This window comes from Cornus florida, unplaced genomic scaffold (assembly GCF_030987335.1).
Source record: "Cornus florida cultivar Cherokee Brave unplaced genomic scaffold, ASM3098733v1 CherokeeBrave_3.0.0_Hap2_Chr11, whole genome shotgun sequence".
NCBI classification, from domain to species: Eukaryota; Viridiplantae; Streptophyta; class Magnoliopsida; order Cornales; family Cornaceae; genus Cornus; species Cornus florida.
In genome coordinates this window covers 60,364,593-60,377,674 of record NW_026775581.1, presented here as the reverse complement: position 1 = coordinate 60,377,674, position 13,082 = coordinate 60,364,593, and the positions used below count along the sequence as shown (strand labels likewise).

The 13,082-nt window shown below is 32.0% G+C and overlaps 2 protein-coding genes across 2 annotated transcripts; both read right to left on the bottom strand.

Annotated features, from left to right (window-relative positions):
* Positions 1 to 2,535: 2,535 nt before the first annotated feature.
* On the bottom strand, positions 2,536 to 3,216 carry LOC132286107 (non-specific lipid-transfer protein-like). Its single transcript, XM_059788371.1, has 2 exons — positions 2,816 to 3,216; positions 2,536 to 2,706 (listed from the first exon to the last, which is right to left on the bottom strand). Exons 1-2 carry the CDS (start codon positions 3,148 to 3,150, stop codon positions 2,691 to 2,693), a joined length of 351 nt encoding a protein of 116 aa, XP_059644354.1. The 5' UTR covers positions 3,151 to 3,216; the 3' UTR covers positions 2,536 to 2,690.
* A 3,367-nt stretch (positions 3,217 to 6,583) lies between these two features.
* Positions 6,584 to 8,885, bottom strand: LOC132281141 (uncharacterized). The gene is made up of 4 exons (XM_059782874.1): positions 8,514 to 8,885; positions 7,954 to 8,426; positions 6,727 to 6,959; positions 6,584 to 6,645 (listed from the first exon to the last, which is right to left on the bottom strand). Exons 1-4 carry the CDS (start codon positions 8,883 to 8,885, stop codon positions 6,584 to 6,586), a joined length of 1,140 nt encoding a protein of 379 aa, XP_059638857.1.
* Between the last annotated feature and the right edge of the window lie 4,197 nt (positions 8,886 to 13,082).

The following is a 13,082-nucleotide window of genomic DNA, read 5'->3' as shown; positions in this document are numbered from 1 at the left end:
CTGACGCTTACACAACACGTGAGGATATGGACGGTTGTGATTGCCAAGTATGTTAAATTCTCCTACTGTTAGCCGGAGAGGATTTTGTTCCTAGATAGGGAGTGTGACTATGGGATAAATTTAGCTAATTTTGTGTGAGTAGTGATTGATGTGGCATTATATTAAAGATATTACGATAATATTAATGTACACTTATATTATATTTGGAAGTACTGAATTCATAGTTTTAATTTAAGATTGGAAGAAATTTAATATAAATTTTGTATTAAATTTTTTTCAATTTCAGATTCAAAGCATCGACACGATGCCCTAAAAGCAACATTACTCCATGTTGGTAACAATAATGGAACATCACCATCTTTTATGTCTTAATATCTAACACATGGTGCAAGTTGAGAGTGCCCAATTGACAAGCGTGAGAGTTTTGCGCATTAAGCAAAGTGAGATTTTTGTGGGGACATAAAATAGAACAACAGTAGATCCCCACTATTTAATTGGATGAAAAATGGAAAATGTAGGTTTGGATAAGGTTTGAAGTTGTGGAGTGGTTGGAACACATAATCTCTCTGTCTCTCTCACTAGAAAGGTTTGGTTCTTGGTGTGGTAGAAAATGAGTTTTGCATTGCTTCTACGTGTCAATCACATTTTCCCAACCAATTGAGTTCTAAAAACTAATTTCCTTTTTTATTTATTTATTTATTTTTTGCTTTTTAACGTTTTGAACTTGAGCATAAATAACAAGCTGAAAGGCTCACAACCCTTAGATGCGTTCAATGAATGAATCTAAGGATTATGTTTTGTTGGCTAAAATAGCGCTACTCATTTAGATTACTATCATGTAATATATATATATATATATATATATATATATATATATATATATATTAGATTACTATCAAACTAAGGTCGATGTTATTTTAAATATTTTGTTAATTAATAATTATTTTTTGAAAATAACAAATTAGTGTTGTTACAAAATTATCTCTCAACTTCTGTGCCAAAAAAAAATTATGCCTTCCAGATAAATGAAAAAAAAAAAGAGGCACTATATGTGTGTGTGTATATAAAAGTGGGAACTCAAATAATGAGGATTCTAGCCATGTTATTTATAAAGAATGATGTATCTGATTAACTATGCTCAATAGCAGGGATGGAGCCAAAAAATTGTGAGGCCAGTGATAGTGTATATTTTTAATAATTTCAGTAGGGGCGGTAACATAATTTTGTAGATATATTATATAAAAAAAAATGTAAATTAACAAGATATATTACTAAAAAAAAAAAATTTATTCAGTGGGGGCAATTCTCCCCCCTCAATAGTGAATACTACCAAAAAGTTACCATGCTCCGTACTCACATTTCTAGATTAAGACATACATTAACGGAAATTGCAAATGTTATGCTTGGGAGCATTGAATTGACGGTTTGAATTTGAAATTGAAAATAACTAAATTTCGTTCAATTTTAAATTACAGAAATTACAAATGTTATGTTTAAAAGAACCGAATTAACGGCATGAATTTAGAATCAAGGAAAACTAAATTTCATCCAATTTTAATTTCAAGTTGTGAATTCGATATTCTCAAGCGGAACAGAAGGGTATTGACAAAAACTTATTCGGAACAGAAGGGTATTGACAAAAACTTATTCTGGCACATCCAAAGGTTCAAACACACACAGCTCACAGAGTGAGACCATTAATTGATACATAAGATTTTGAAACCAATTAAACCAGATAAGGACAATATTTGGGCTGTCTACGGATAACCTTAGGGCACTTAATTTCCAGACTCTCACTGCAATAGGACGTTGCAAGAGAATATGCTCAACTGATTCTTAACATTCCACCACTTTTTTTCCAGATGTAATAGAACTGGTAATTTGTCCTAGCAACAATTCCAATAAAAGTAGAGAATTTTACCCCATCGTTTGGTTAGATGGAATCAACGAGAAAAGAAAAGAAACGCAATAGAGTTATTTTCTCCCAAAACCTTTCTGGCACCAAACATACAAAAAAATTATTATTATTTCCATCTAACCAAACAGAGCCAATATTCGAGTTTTGCCAAAACAAAGGGTTATTGGATTGCCTGCTTCTGCCCAACTCTACAAATGAATGATTTCTGTCATTTTTGTGAAGAGATAAAACAAGTTAACATATAGATTGTGCTTTAAATGATACATACTATTGGTTAATTTGGACTAACAAAAATATTAGGAGTTAGTAGTCATAGCGGGGGAGAAGGTACAAGGCTCGAACACTAATAATAAAGTCAATCAACCAATCAAACAATGCCACACTTGCTGCTAAACTTTTACAAATTTTCACCGGTCAATTTTATATTGTATTTCTTGGTGGTTCAACCATATGATTAACTACAACCATGATGATACCTTTTATAACTGTGTATATGTTTTTTTTAAAATTATGTTGTTAGACTGCAAAAACTGAGTCAGCTTTCACACACACACAGCTAGTAAACTTGCACATAGTTTATAGAAACATGTAGTTAGTGATTCAATTTCCCGCCGTATCAATGTACATCACAGTATATCATTTTATTTTGTAGTAGTACTTCTTCTAAATATTAAAAGAAGAGACTGGATTATTATTATTGTCATACAGATATATAAAGATGTTTCATATCATACTAAGTAATTCTTCTAGACATACTGTGACGGTTGGGATTCTAGCTGTGAGTAATCCTGCATGAGAAAACATGCATATATAGTTATCTTTCATGATATATATACATGTATAATATATATTTATATATATATAGAGAGAGAGAGAGAGAGAGAGAAAGGTAGTTACTTGGTACAGTCAGTGTTACTGTCTATTGGAGGCAGAACAATACGAGTGAGTCCACATTTTTGGGGAAGAGGAGGGATCCGATTAGGATCGTATTTAAAATTAGACAGGGCTGCCTTTCCACAGGTACAAATGGTTTCCCGATCATCTTGGGTTTTCGCTTCGCCAATCACTTCCTTAAAGCCTGCACAGCAGTCCCGGGATGGCTCACTACCTTGCAGGTAACTAACGCACGGCGCCAAATTTTTACGAATCTCTGCGCATGAAGGTGCACACATGGCTGACCTTGAAACCAGTAAGAGAATGGCGGCCAGAGACCATAGTAGGCGACGACTCATCTTAATTTGCTGTTCTAATTAGGATGATTTCGGATTAGATGGTGTGGAATTAAGTTATTCTTTGTATGTTACTTATATAGGGCATTGTATTAGTTCATTTTCTTTAGCTAACTACTTAAAGAATTAATTGTCGAAGTTTATATGACCTGTTTGAATTGTCACATCCAAAGCGGATTAGTTTTTATTATATCAACCGAAGGGGAGAGGCATACAAATTCAGGAGATGCCCCTGGATTGAATGTAAATGCATGTAATGGCCAACCAAGAGTTGGGTAGACCAAACCGTGCATCAAATTGCATTGGATTTTTGTCGTTTTTGACCCGTTTCTAATTCCATGTTATTTTGGGTTGGATTCTAGTCTATTTTGTTTTGAATTTTTATAGATCGTCTCATTTCGTGCTTTGGGATTTATTTGTTATTTTTTGTAATTTTTAGAGGTAGTCTGCAACCAACTAAATGTTTTCGACTTTTCTAGGATCATTACCATTATCAAATTATCAAGTCAATGCTATGTGTGTCTCAATGTAAATGCATGTAATGGCCAACTTGGGTAGAAATCGGATATTTCAATCCTACCAAATAGTAGTCTATATTTCTCCAATAAACTTGGTTTCGATTTTCGAGAAATCAAGTTGTTTATGCAGTGAATTTTAGTTGTTTTTGGCAGTTTTCTAATTCCATGTTGTTTTTGGGTTGAATATGAGTCTATGAATCTTAATAGATTGTCTAATTTCATGCTTTGGGATTTATTTATTATTTTTCATAATTTATATAGATTGTCGAGCTTTGTAATTTATTTATTATTTTTTGTAATTTATGTAAATTGTTTAATTTCGTGTTTTGGAATTTATTTGTAATTTTTAGAGATCTTCGTTATTACCTAAATGTTTTTGAATTTTCTAGGATCATAACCAATATAATATCAATGTTATGCGTGTCAATGTAAATTCATGTAATGGCCAACCAAGAGTTGGGTACACCAAAGGGAACTCCAATCCTACGGTCCTACCAAATAGTCTATATTTTTCCAATAAATTAAGTTTTGTGAAATGAAGTCGTTTCTGCGTTGAAATTTAGTTGTTTTTGATAGTTTCCTAATTCCATGTTGTTTTGAGTTTGAATTGAGTCAATGTTTGAGTAATGATATATACTTACATCGATGAATTAGGTAGAATTGTTAGGCCTATTACATTTGATTCGTCAATACATATTAAATATAAAAATATAGGATCTCCACTTTCTTATTTAAATATTTAATGTATTAATGACCAATCAAATTTAGTAGGTCTTACAATTCTGTCTACCTCATCGGTGTAAGTATCATTACTCATGAATGTTTTTGTGTTTCTGATTTGTATAGATTATTTAAATTTGTGCTTTGAGATTTATTTGTTATTTATTTGTAAAATTTAAAGGTTGTTTGATATTAGTTAAATATTTTCAACCAACAGTTGGGTAGCAATCCGATACTTCAATCCTACCACATAATGTTCTATATTTCTCCAATAAACTTAGGGCCTGTTTGGCATGCGTTTTACTTTAGGCGTTTTGTTTTTGGCTAAAACAGAAATATCGTTTTTACTATTAGAGTGTTTTGGCAAAAATCGGAAGCACGTTTGGGAATGATGTTTTGCTATAGAAATGTGGGAAACAAAAATATGCAAAACACGTTTGATAAGTCATGCGTTTCAAGAATTTTAAAAACAAAACATGTTTGGTAACTCCAACTGTTGTAAACAAAATAAAACAGAAATAAAAAATATGTTTGGTTATCATTGTTTTTAATTTATTTTTATAAATTTTAAATTTATTTATAAATTTATTTCTATATAAATAGTCTATATATTTTTAATAAATTTATTGAAAATTGAACACACAAACACACACACACACACACACACACATATATATATATATATATATAACCAAAGTGTAATTACAGAAGCAACTGCTTTAGCGAAAATGTAGAATGTTAGTTCTAATAATTGAACTAATAATTTCAACCATTTTGCATGTTATCTTGATCTGAAACTACACTTCAAGTTATTTGAAATTTCTTGGTATAGTTTGTTCCTTTGGTGATGATTGTCCATAGGTTTTTATTTCATTTATTTTGCTCATTTTTCGCATTAGCGAAAGAAGAAAAAAAAATACTACACAGCTCTGATAATAATTTTCGACTCTTGTAAGTCTGCACTGGTGGGAATTTAACTCCAAAATACAGATTCTTGCCTTCTCTTTTGTAAAAAAATGTAAACCCCCACCAAATTATATATATATATTAATTTTTGCAATAACCTATTTACAAGTTATTTGCAATAACCTACTTCAAATTTATTATCATTATACCTGTATAGTCCAATTCAATATTAAAAATAAATAATCTCTAGTCACATTTTACTATACTACATGAGAGTCAACATTTGTAAAAAAATTTGCAATAACCTATTTACAAGTTCTTTGCAATAACCTGCTTTAATTTTATTATCATTATACCTGTATAGTCCAACTCAATATTAAAAATAAATAATCTCTAGTCACATTTTATTATACTATATGAGAGTCAACATTTATAAAAAAAATTTGCAATAACCTATTTACAAGTTCTTTGCAATAACCTGCTTCAATTTTATTATCCTGATACCTGTATAGTCTAACACAACATTAAAATAAAAACAAACTCAATTGAAAACATAATTGAAATAGAGTATATAACATTTACAAGTCCTGAAATATTCAACCAACAAATTAAACACGTTTAAGTTGTACATAAAATGTTTGGAACAAAGCATTAACAATACGTAGTTGTCACTAAAAATTAATAAGAAGTTCATAAAGTGGATAACAATGGCAACGACACATCATCTTCATAACAGCACATATGGCCTTCAAGAGAGCATCAACACACTTCATATCTGCAATTATAGCATTTAAGTTGAATTATATATCTGCAAAAAATATTTATATTACATATATATATTGCAAGGTCACAATAGCAACAAATATATTACATATAAAAGAAAAAATATACCATCACCTTCAGAAGGATCAAGAGTGCTGAAGAGAATTCCAAATCTGATCAGCAATAGTATTACGCAATTGATCCATTTCTCGAAGCTGAGCCGAAGGCACATGCTCAACAATCTCATCATCTTCGCCATCACTTTGAGGAGGATCATTACCATCAAATATGTCATCAGGCTGATGCTGATTTTTGATAAAATTATGTAATGTGCAACAAGCCATTACAATCAATACTTGTATTGAAAACTTATAAGGAGGCATTGCCCTCAAAATAGCGAATCTCATCTTCAGTAACCCAAAGTATCGCTCAATTATATTTCTCAAAGATGAATGCCTATAATTGAACACTTCCTCCCGACCACGAGGTTGTCTAGTCCTACGGTATTCCTGAAAGTGGTAAGTATGACCTCAAAATGGAGCCAAATAACCAGGCTTATTGGCATACCCTGAGTCCACCAAATAATACTTACCTGCCATGTTTAGAATACATAAAGATATATACAGTATAATAAACTAACCATATATTAAGTGAATTTATAAAAAAATATTACCTGCTGGTGGAGCTGGAAAGTTCATTGCCTCATTTTCAGTACACTCATTTAGGATTCTCGAATCATTAGCTGAGCCTTCCCACCCAACTAGCACATATGTGAACCTCATGTCAAAGTCACATACAGCCATTACATTTTGTGTGGTATAACCCTTTCTACCACGAAATTGAAGTTGTGTACTTGCTGGCAGAGTTGCAGGAATGTGGGTTCCATCTATAGCTCCCACACAATGCCTGAAGTAAGGGTAAAACCTAAAAGATTCTCTAATCTTATTCGGAATCACAGAAAAATTAGGAGGGGTAATGATATGGGTGCCCAACTGACATACTGCATGCAACACAGCATGGAAGTGTCTAGAAATGGTTTCAGTGGAGTGTTGAAATCTCTCTGCTACAACACGATTCCTTTAATTATGAGATAAAGTGAGCAAAAAGATTGCCACTTGTTCATAAACAGTTAAAAATTTAGAATCCTTCAGCCCTATACCTTTCAGGGTACTACACAATATTCTAAAAATTTCAGGGTACATCCTAAAATTTTCATAACATCTTTCTCTATGGCCGTTTAAAATCTCCATAACATATGTTTCCCCTTGTAAAATGGAATCCCTACAACGCCTCTCTTGATAGAAGTTCTGCTATTCTAAAAGAGCAGCAAATATTAAGACACTCTCATTATCCTCCTCATCGTCAGATAATTGAATTATTCTTCTTATATTGTTCCACACATCCATTGCCCTATTTAAAGATTTAATACAAGCAAAGCATTTAAGTTAACAAGCAAATCAATTAAATAATAAACAAAACATTTAAATAATAAAACAAACATTTAAATAATGGTATTAAAGTATTTGAATACTAACAGGCATCCAAGAAATAAAAGTATTTAAGTTATTATAGCCATCCAAATGTGAGATAATAAAAGTATTTAAGTTATTACAGCAATCCAGATGTGAGATAATAAAAATATTTAAGTTATTACAGTAATCCAAATGTGAGATAATAAAAGTATTTAAGTTATTACAGTCATCCAAATGTGAGATAATAAAAGTATTTAAGTTATTACACTCATCCAAATGTGAGATAGTAATAAGTAAAACGATGACACAAAACACAATAATCCATAAAGAAAAACTCAAACATTCAGTGCCCAACCAATTCTTACATCTTCAGGTGCCGAAAGAAAAAATTTCTGCCATTTCTCAGAATCATGTAATAACTTCGATACCTTAGCGAATTGGGCCATCTCAATTCTAGGTATTTTTTGTAAATGGAGCATGGAGGCGTCAAACATTTCATAATCTCTATCCTTTTTGAGGGAGAGAGAACTTCATCATCTCCTTTCTCACATGAAGATACACGAGTAGAAGTAGAAGATGCTTTAGCTGCTTTCTCTATTGCAGCTTCCATTCTCTCAGCTCTCCTCTCAGAATTCTCATTCATGTTTAACAAGAGTGCAGCTATACCAGGAGATAAAACATCTCTTTTGGCTTTCTTACCTTTACGTAAAGGTAGGGGACTGACCTCACAACCCTCTTCCTCATCATCGTCATCATTGGGAGTGGGCAAAATGATTGTGGGTGGTGCTGTAGTGGATGGGTGGGCATGCATCCCTCTTACATATGTGTCCCCAAATATAGTCAACATCTTGTCAAAATGCTTACATCCATACTTTTTATACTTATTTGCATTCGTAACAACCTACAAATTTTGTTACAATATTAACCACATAATCAATAATATACAAGATTTTATTATTTATTTATGACTAATAATTAAATTACTAACCTTGCACAACCTGTCCCATCTCTCTTCCTCAACTATAACCATGCCCGTCTCATGGTTATATCCCACGCCAGTCTCCGATAATAATTTCTTAAACTCAGTATAAATTTTCCTCAAACCATTAAACTTATTCCGAAGTTGGGTTAAACCAAATTTTCTCCCCGTGTGAACATTCATTTGTTTGATTAAATTACTCCAACCACTTTTACTAAATGTTGTGCCACTACGATTATTAGCCTTAACTTCTTCCACCATAATATTCACGAATTTTTCAATGAGTGACTCATCCCATAACAATTTTCCATCGTTCGTAACTTCAGCCACTTCTTCAATTGTGAGAGAATCACCGCATTGTTCCACATTCTCAACATTCATATCTATCTAACATATTAATAACAACACAATAATTAATAACAAAAAAAAAAATAATAGTACACATACGTGAGAGGAGAAAGGAAGCACTCTTACTCACAAAATTTCACTAATAATTTTGGGTGAGATTTGTCCAAACTCAAAGGAGTTTCAATGATATTGTAATCCAAACTTAGGGGTGTATGTGAAATTCACCCTAAAATGTTAGTACTTTGACATTTGAGACAGGTTTGTCATGCATGTCACTGTGGTAAACAAACAAGTAGTATTAAAGAATGATCAATTGATAGGTTAAACCACAGAGGCCTCTGCTTTATTTGGAGATTGGTATTTCCCAAAATAATATGTTCTTCCAAACTACAGGGAATTATATAAATTATGTGTGTTGCATTCAACCATTTTATGAAATATAGGTCAAACAAAAGAATGAAATTGACATTTCAAAGAACCTCTTTCTAATAGAAGAAAAGTAACTTTGTCCAAGTCAAAAACAAGTCTGTTATTCTACCACAGACACTATTACCCACAATATAATCATTTGTACATGTTAAAATTTGTATGTAAAGGTTATGGAGTACAAGTCTGTTCAAACTCTTTTCCTTCATTGCATGGGAATCAATTGGATGTTTCTAAGGAACAAGACACCTAGTGAGAGTAATATTAAAACAGTCAATTTCCACTTCATAGGAAACTTAAAGGATGTTTCCCCTTCCAACGAATTGACTGAGATTCTTCCGAGTAAAAAGGTTTGTTCCTAGCACAAGTAGGTACGCTCACTAATCTGCACGCCACATTTTGGCATTATAACTAATCTCACATTTCTATGTTCACCATTTACCACATCCATATGTGCACATTTCTGTCAATAGCAAATTCAAAGTGTACATTGACATATAGAGCAGAATTTGGGGAATTTCGTATTAGATTCTTTCAACAAGGTACCTCTTACCCAATGTTGAGAGATAATTTTCTGATTCAACAAATCATGCTGGTCTTTTCATTCAAATTTAGTAAAAAATGTAGTATAAATATGTAATCTGATTCAACATGTGATGTTTTATTACACTTCCTTGCATTAGATATTTTTTTGTTTTGCCCTCGTCTTAAATTAAATTTTTTTTGTTACGTCCACATTGTGAAACCAGCTCACTCAATTTTTTTTTTTTTTTTTTTTTTTGTCACTAGTCACTTCAAGAGAGCAGTTACAAAATGATGAAAGGGCAAATACCCTGATTCAGATAAATTAATAGCATATATATGAATAAGAAAAATGTCTACGCCTACGATATTATAATTGGTTCAATCTCAAGGGTGAAGGAAGGAAGCGTACACAGTAAACTCTCTTATTTAGTCCTTTAAGTTCAATTGATAAATGAGTTCTATTAATCTATCTAATCAATATTTGATTCTTAGTAATTGTTATATAATAATTTATCGGTGGCTTATGCATAAACTTCTAGATCATGTGTGCATAAATCAGTAGTAAATTGTCAAGAAACGTACGGTGAGCTTTTAAAGAAGGCATCGCCTCATGATACATTTCAGATTTAATCATTGGGCTTCAATTCAATCTCATTTTAGATGTTCATTGCCATCTACATTTCAGATTTGATCATTATATATCAATTCAATCTCATTTTAGAAGTTCATTGCCATCCCTTTAAAAGTTGTTCTCGATCATTGAGACAGACAAGGCTTCAATTTAAAAGTGGGGACTTGAATCATAACAGTATGATTTAAATATTATTGTTAACAAGTTGCACTACATGTGGCTACAATGGCCAATCTCATGTGACCTCTGATATGTATTTACTTAAAATTATGCCAATGAAGCAAATGCCAAGAAAGGATGTAAACAATTTTCCTGAATTCTATGATGTCCAAGTGAAGCAAAAAATTTAATAATGCAGCTTTTGTGTTCATCACCAAAATTCTAGCATATATCTGAATATTTCTCTTTTTATGGGTCGAGTGATATGCGTTATAAGCCCAATTCTAGTAGCCTCAAGGTAATTTTTCATTTCCAATATCAGTTGCATAGGAAAATATCTTGCATATGGTTTATTCATGCACTTGGTTATGATTTAAATAGTCTATTTCATTATGATACGCAGAAGAAAGAAGAAAATATCTTACCATCAATCCCCGATTGCGTGAGCGAGGAAGATCTTGTATATATTTTTCAAAAGCCTCTAATCTTACTTTCCCTTTAACTTCTAGAAATTCAGCCCAGTTGACATCAAGCAACTTCTCACCGCTACATAGAAATATGTCATTGACGAAGTTAAATATATATATATATATATATATATATATATATATATATATTATATATTCAACCTACAAAAATACAAGGGATATAGCTTCGTAGGTCACAAGCTTATTGCCCCAAAAATAATTGAAACAATGCTTCCTACAATGTTCTACACTGCTAAAAATATCCTAGTGAACGCATGTAAACAAACTCGGGAAAGAACAAGCAAAACCAGTTTTTCTAACATTGACTGTGTCAAGCACTCTTACATGAGAAGCACAGTCTTCTTGTTTCACAACTAAATCGAAGACAGAGTGTTTAAAGAGGATAGAAATAGAAGAGAGAGTACTCACCACAGTTCGTGCTTCCGATTTTGTGCTTTTCAAAGACTTCGTGCTTGCGATTCCCCTTCGCCTCCCAAATCGCCTTCTCTAGGGTTTCAGATTCCCTTTCGCCTCCGAAATCGCCTTCTCTAGGTTTCAGAGGAGAGAGAAAAGATCGGGCCAAAGTGTTGCAGACGACGTTTTAAAGTTACTTCCTCCACTACAGTTCAAGACCCAACTTACTTCAAGCGCTACAGTTCTTTTTATTGGGCTACAGTTCAGAAACAACAAAAACACCATTTCGGTGTTTCAGTTTTGGGCCAAAATTGTGTACTGTTTAAAACAATATTTTTGTACTGTTTAAAACATAACAAGGGCTATCAAACATGTTTTTGGGCCTGAAATTGAGCCCTGCAACAAAAACACCAAAGTAAAACACATAACAAACAGGCCCTTAGTTTCGTGAAATCAAGTTATTTCTGCATTGAAATTTTATTGTTTTTGACCCTTTTCTGATTCCATGTTGTTTTGGGGTTGAATATGAGTCCATTTGTTTTTGTTTTGAATTTAATAGATCGTCTAATTTCGTGCTTTGGAATTTATTAATTATTTTTTTCAAAATTTTTAGAAGTCTTTTGCCACTACCTAAATGTTTTCAAGACTTTAAGCTGTCATGATTTTGATGCTTTGGGATTTATCTATAACTTAATTACGTTATGTAAATACGGTCCGTTTTGTATTTCATAAATGTTTGGGATTTTCAAAATGCATTGTCACCAACTTCTCCCCGAGGAGGAATGTCACCTGCACAAAAGGCCTCAAATCAGAACTCAAACTCCAACTTGGGTCAATTAGAATGTCACCTGCACAAAAGGCCTCAAATCAGAACTCAAACTCCAACTTGGGTCAATTAGAAGAATATATTAAATGTTATGTTAGGAAATACCGAATTGATACCTTGCATCTGTGATTAAGAAAAATTTAATTTAAAATTTATACTAAATTTTCTTCAATCTCAAATTTAGTACGTAGCATCATAAAAATATTTCCGGTCAATGAAGAAAAATAACAACTATAGTAAGGTTTGTGATTGATATATACAGTATATAGGTTCTTTTATCGTAAAGAAACTAGTATAGAAAAAGGGCAAAACAGTCCATGCAACATTGAAGGGTGCCAATTTGTTTTCCAAGTGATCACCCCAATACAAAACAAGAACGATTGCTCTCAAGTCAGTCACCTTTTGGTCTCCTAATTAGTTAAATAGTTCAATCAACTTTGGTCAAAATTTAAATTTCTTCGGCTTAGAATTGAAATGAAATGTTCCAAACATGTGTAGTCAAAATTAAATTGATTTTTTTTCCTTACTCTATATCAATAGAGAAATTAACAAAAAAGTAATTAAAATAAATTTAGAATCTGCTTCGTTTGTAACACTGAAAATAATTCTCAAAAATTCCAAAAACATAAAATAGTTATCATAAAATATTTTATAATTCACTGAAAACATATATTTTAATAACTGAGTTTTCATAAAATATTTTATAGTTCACCGAAAACATATATTTTAATAACTGAGTTTTCAGAAAACTCAACAATACAGTTTTTTTATTTGTACAGTTT